This window comes from Natator depressus, chromosome 4 (genome assembly GCF_965152275.1).
Source record: "Natator depressus isolate rNatDep1 chromosome 4, rNatDep2.hap1, whole genome shotgun sequence".
In the NCBI taxonomy this organism is placed as follows: domain Eukaryota; kingdom Metazoa; phylum Chordata; order Testudines; family Cheloniidae; genus Natator; species Natator depressus.
Genome location: NC_134237.1, coordinates 9,422,819 through 9,429,308, shown reverse-complemented (window position 1 = coordinate 9,429,308; position 6,490 = coordinate 9,422,819). Strand labels below are relative to the sequence as shown.

The 6,490-nt window shown below is 44.2% G+C and overlaps 1 protein-coding gene across 1 annotated transcript in view; it reads left to right on the top strand.

Moving 5' to 3' along the window:
- The first annotated feature begins 235 nt into the window (after window positions 1-235).
- LOC141986068 (transmembrane protease serine 11C-like) overlaps window positions 236-6,490 on the top strand; it is a 61,580-nt gene continuing 55,325 nt past the window's right edge. The window contains exons 1-2 of the mRNA XM_074950228.1: window positions 236-387; window positions 6,068-6,189. Of these exons, the coding sequence (XP_074806329.1) occupies window positions 236-387; window positions 6,068-6,189 (274 nt within the window). The remainder of the gene's footprint in view (window positions 388-6,067; window positions 6,190-6,490) is intronic.

Below are 6,490 nucleotides of genomic sequence, written 5' to 3'. Positions count from 1 at the left end.
GAAGAGCTTCCTGTTATGAATCCTGTCTGGTGAAGAACAAGTCTTCTCACCTAGTGGGTGTGGCCGCTCTGCCATGTGAGCCTGTCAATGTCAAACACAACTGAGTGCTGATTGGCAGCTTGTAGTCTCCTTGTTGTCTCTGTGCTGACATCTGCTTGGGGTTTTACTTGCATGCCGGTTCCTGCATTCTGCATTAAACCCACACGCTGCTGAGTGTTGCAGCACAGGCAGCTCAATGAAGCCTCTTCGCTTACCACCCTATTCTCCCTGCAACACCCAGCCGTGCGATGACTGTATGTACCAGCAGCATTCACGGTGCTTTCGAGACTTCAGCCGATCTCAAAGAGGCTACCAGACCTACCGGGGCGTGCCATGGGACCTTCAAAGGTAGGTGACCGGTTTAATCCTTCTGAGCAGGACTTGGGGGAGCAATGGTAGCAAGGGATGCTGTTTGTGGAGATTTTTTTGTTTACATTAAGATGCGTCTGAAGGACCTGGAGTGAGGCCATCAGTCATCTCCTCTCTTCCCCCGGTCCAAAAGCCAGTGGCTTAACCTCACTCCATCTCTCCCTGTGAGGATGCTTAGACAGAATGCTGCTCACGATTAGGGTGACCAGATAGCAAGTGTGAAAAATTGGGAGGAGAGTGGAGGGTGATGGGTGCCTATATCAGACAAAGCCCCAAATATCAGGACTGTGCCTACAAAATTCGGACATCCAGTCACCCTACTCATGATGGACAATTCTGAAATGTACAGATCCTCAGAGGAGAAGGGATTCGCAGCAGGAGGAGGCGTGGAAACTAACTGGAGGGTCACAGATTGAAAGCGCAAGATGGTGGAATGGTCTGGCTCAGTGGTTCTCAACCAGGGGTATGCAGAGTTCTTCCAGAGGATACATCAACTCATGTAGATATTTGCCTGGTTTTACAATGGACAACATAAAAAGCACTAGCGAAGTCAGTACAAACTAAAATTTCATACACGCAGTGACTTTATACTGCTCTGCATACTATACACTGAAATGTAAATACAATATTTATATTTATTTTATGTGGTAAAAATGAGAAAGTAAGCAATTTGTCAGTATTAGTGTGCTGTGACACTTTTGTGTTTTTATGTCTGAGTTTGTAAGCAAGTAGTTTTTAAATGAGGTGAAACTTGGGGGTACGCAAGACAAATCGGACTCCTGAAAGGGATACAGTCGTCTGGAAAGATTGAGAGCCACTGGTTGGGATAAAAGGGGGGGGTCGCGGTTTGGGGGGGTTCACGGGCTGGATGTGAGGGGAACCTGGAGTTTGATGTGTGGGTGGGGCTCATGGGCGGGATGACTGGGAGAGTTGGGGTTTGATGGGGGAGTTGGATTGTGGGCTGGAAAAGCAAATTCAAGTGGAAATCCTTAGCCAGACTTACCTAGACCTGAAAGCTTTGGATTTCATTTAGAAATGTATGGTGGCTGAGGCTGTTCCCTTATATTTCCCCTAACTTAGTTGGCCCCTCTTGCCCCCAAACTGAACAGCTTAAGGTGCCTTTTTTTAAGGGTAAAGCTTCTGTGGCATGAGTCCTGTATTTTTGCCTGTGTGACTCTAATTACTCAGGGACGGATTGTGATACCCTTTCCCTGAATAGCACTGTACTCCACAAGTGGTCCCACTGAAATTGACAATGAAACTATTATCTCCAGGGAATAGTTTATTATGGAGTTAAAAGAATAAGGCCCTGATCCTGCTGCAATGCCATTGCATTGCAACTCGGAGGGGTCTAATTTAGTAAGACATTTTACTGTTGGTGAACTTTAACATTATTTTAAATTTACTGCTGATTATAATCTGTCCCTGGAAAATTGAAACAAAAAAAATCTTGGTTCTGGATTGGTGAAATTTATTCTTTAAATGCAGTGAAACTTTTTTTAAGATTGTACAAAATATGGCATTGTCTTTGCAAACCGATACAAAGGAAAAGAACTAGTTCACCCTATGTCCTTCCCAACCGTAGCAGCACCCTTTCCAGCTTTTTATCTGTAACAGAATATGCATATATTCAGCTACTTCGCTTTGCATTTCAAGGTGGAAACGGAGCACCAGTGCGATCTTGCACAGTTTGTCTCTACACGAGCTGCTGTATATTTAAAGCAGTACCGCCCTCCTATTGTCAATGCAGTTATGCTGGTATAAAGGTGCTTATATTGATATAGCTTATTCCTTTAAGAGACAGGAAATATATAATACTGGTATTAGGGACTTTTTATATTGATAAAACTACATCCATGCTAGGGGTTGTAACAATGTAAGTATTTCAGTATGAGAAAAAAATATCATACCCCTAACCAAAATAGTTATGCCAGTACAAAAACTGCGTAGACCAGGCATGAGTAAAGTGTGTAGCCTCCTTCTGACTGGAAAGGAAGCTTGCTATTTGGAGAACATGTAAAAGAATTGCATCACTTATCCCGCAAATACAGGGCAAATCTCCGAATGAAATCGTTGTAGATCTTGGAAGCAAGGGAGTACACTAGCTTGACTTCTCAGAAGGCTCATCTCATGAAAGAAATTTCTAAGTGCCCTGCACAGAACCCCATCCTGGCTGATGCTCACTGTACGGCAATGACTTCAGAGTGGCTGCATGGCTCTAACTGATCACGGAGTTTGGCCCACTGTGCATACTTTTCAACAGCCTCAGTCCTTGCAAGGATCCCTTGGGAATGAGCTTTCGCTAGGTGTGAATTCAGACTTGTTTTGGAACTAGAACAGCCATGAGCTGTTGGAGCTGAGCACCTGCCTTATCTCAGTAATACAGCAATCCCATGATTCCTTACTGAAAATACATTGCCGCAAACCGGGGCAGGAAACAGAAATCAAAACCTTCAGGGTGTTGGTGATGCTGAAAACAACAGGTAATGATTCTGTTGTTCATTCGAAAGCAGCATAGAAGCATTTCAATGATGGCTGAATCAGCACTGGCTCTTGTTTCTACATGAGCAGTTGGGTTTGTTTGTATTTTTTATAAAGCAGGGTCTGAACCAGACACTGCCAGCTTTAGGGAAGTTGGATCCCTATTCAAATTTAGCAGCTGTTGCCTTTCTCTATAATTGATCCAAGGTCCCAGTTCAATCCATCTCCCCCTAGATTTTGGGAAAGTTCAAATCTAGGTCCCTGATCCAGCAAAGGGCACTTAGATACGTACTTAATCTGAAATCTTTGAGTACTGTAATGTGTTTTTAGATGGACATATTGCAATTTGGAGACAATTGCATTACAAGTAACGTATTTTGGTTTCATGTTGTCAAAGTGTTGCCATAACCAACAGCGAGTTTAAAAGACGTGACACCACACAAAAAAATTCAGTGGGACCACTTGTGTGGTTAAAGTTAAGGAAGTGAGCTGTAGCTCACGAAAGCTTATGCTCAAATAAATTGGTTAGTCTCTAAGGTGCCACAAGTCCTCCTTTTCTTTTTGCGAATACAGACTAACACGGCTGTTACTCTGAAACCTATGTACTGAAGGTTTTTTCCCCTGGATTGGGGCTCTGTAGGTGAATCTGAGCTTTGCAGGTTTTTGGGCACAGCTATAATTGTAATGCTGAAGCTACACAGTGTTCAATCACTGTCATTATCCTGTTCAGTGGTGCATCTTTTTAGAAGATTTGAAAGCTAATCTGGGAGCAAGCACTTGGAAAGACTGTGCAGGGAGCAAGCCTGCAACAGAAAAGGACCCCGGTTGGTCTTGTTCATGTTTGATGCCTTTGTGGTCTGTAATCCGAATGCAGCCTGGAGTGAATGGATGCATCCATAGCTCCCATGGGAGACTGGTCCAAATGCCATGGTGATGTAAACAGCAGGGTTAGTTACACCCGTTGCACTGAAAAATGGGTGTAGGTGGTGAAGTACTGTAACGCATTCATTTGGCATTCAGTAGGTGAGCAAAATGAGTGTAAATTGCAGGCCGATGGGGGCAGAAGTGGGGCGTGTGTAGCAGAAAAAGCAGCTAACATCAGGCTGTAGAATATAACATGCCTTCCACACCCTGCTTTAACTTACCCCACCCCTTCCCAAAACACTCCTGAGGCCAGCGCCAGCCCTGGTGTCCGTGCGCACAAGTCTCATTGACTCTAATCAGATTTGAAACTGGTTATTAAAGGGGCTAAACATGGTCCCCAGGCAACTCCAAGCCAGATCCTGATCCCACTGAAATCCAGGTGAAACCCCTTGTGATTTCAATGGGACCATGATTTGATTCTTGCAGAGTTAGTGAAAGTTATGTTCTTTTGCCACTTTCACCCATTTTCTGACCAGTTTATGCTTGAGATATCACCCAGACCGTCAAGTAGGCTGATGCAGCATGAGGGTCGGTATCTCCAGATCTTCAGAGGATGCAGTATTTTGAACTCTGCATTGCTTATGGGGAAACTTAAGGAGCAGCTCTTCAGTGAGAGGTGACTTCATCTCTAGTCCTAATGCAGATTGTTTTAACAACTAGAAATGTGGCCAAGAGGGGCCCCCCACTATAGAATCTTAGAGATGTAGGGCTGGAAGGGACCTCAAGAGGTCATCAAGTCCAGCCTGCCGAGGCAGGGCCAAGTCAACCTAGACCATCCCTGACAGGTGTTTGTCCAACCTGTTCTTAACCTTCCAATGATGGGGATTCCACAACTTCCCTTGGAAGCCTGTCCAGAATTTAACTACCCTTATAGCTAGAAAGTATTTCCTAATATCTAACCTAAGTCTTCTTTGGTGCAGATTAAGCCCATTACTTTTTGGCCGAACTGCAGAGGACATAGAGAACAAATATTCACGGTCCTCTTCATAACAGCCTTAACAGATTTGAAAGCTATCAGGTCTCCCCACACTCTTCTTTACTCAAGACTAAACATGCTCAGGTTTTTTTAACTTTTTCTCATAGGTCAGGTTTTCTGCCTTTAATCATTTTGTTACTCTTTTCTGGACTTTCTCCAATTTGTCCACCTCTCTCCTAAATTGTGGTGCCCAGAACTGGGCACAGTACTCCAGTTGAGGCCTCACCAGTGTCAAGTAGACCAGGACAATTACCTCCCGTGTCTTACGTACAACACTTCTTTTAATACACCCCAGAATGATATTAGCTTTGTTTTGCACATTGTTGACTCGTATTCGATTTGTGATCCACTATAACCCTCAGATTCTTTTCAGGAGTACTGCCAGTTGTACTCTCCACTCAATTATCTAAGTCATTAATAAAAATATTGGCTAGGACCAGACCCAGGACTGACCCCATGGGGCGCCACTAGATATATCCTTTCACTTTGATAGCACTCAAAGGACCAATGGTTTACTACCTGTCAACCAGGTTTGCATTCACCTTCTAATAATTTAATCTAGACCACATTTCACTAGTTTGCTTATGATAATGTCATGTAAGACTGTGTCAAAAGCCTTACTAAAATCAAGATCTGTCATGTCAACTGCTTTCCTCCTATTCACTAGGCCTGTCAAAGAAGGAAATTAGGTTGGCGTAATTTGTTCTTGACAATTCCATGCTGACTATTCCTTATAACCCTATGATCCTCTAGGTGCTTACAAACTGATGGTTTAATAATTTGTTCCAGTATCTTTCCAGTGTTGAATTTAGGTTGATTGGTCTATAATACCTTGGGTCCTCTTTGTTCCCCTTTTTAAAGATAGGTATTATGTTTGCCCTATCTCACTGCCAACTCTTGCGATTTTATTGCAAGTCTCATGATATTTGGTGTCTTTATTAGAGCTCCTGCTCCTGGAGTTATGTGAGCCTCTTGGCTTTCATTTAAAAGAGGTAGTAGGTTTCTAGAACTCAGGACCGTGAAGAGAAACTTGAAAATGTGACCCAGGCGAGCCCTAAAGGCTTAATACCCAGAAAGCAAACGGAAAGAACCCATTTCTGTTTTTCCTAAACTCTCCTGATTTTTAAGGCCTGACTCAGGCTTTTTGGCTGTTTGGGGTGGCAGCACGGCCCTGGAGCATTTTGTCTGGGACGGGGAGGTCGCTGGGGAAATTACAGGTTGGGATTCTTGGTACATTTACTTATAGGCGGGGGATGTTTTTCCCCCTTTGCTTTTCAGAGTTCACCAGTTGGCCACCAAACCGAAATTTTTCGAGCCCTGGAAGAGCGCTGTAATCGCCGTGGCTGTAGCGATGGCGTTGGCAATCACCATCGGCCTCCTGGTGTATTTTTTAGCCTATGGTAAGTATTGCATGTATTTTCACTGTTTGGGCACGTGGTATGGTGCAGCTCCCTCGGGTTCAGGTGCTTTGCACGTTACTGGGAGCCAGTGTTTCCATCAACAGAATTAAAACTCCTCTAGGGGGAGTTACCACCACCATCTACATCTCCTGCTTCTTTCCCCCTTCAGCAATCGCTGCTCAATGCTGCCTCCTGCTACCCGGGCTAGCAAGTGTCGCTGTCGCTATTGTCTCTCGCTCATGTCTTGTACTCTTTTCAGATCCTTCTGCTAAACCCACCTCTTCTGTGATGCCTGCACATC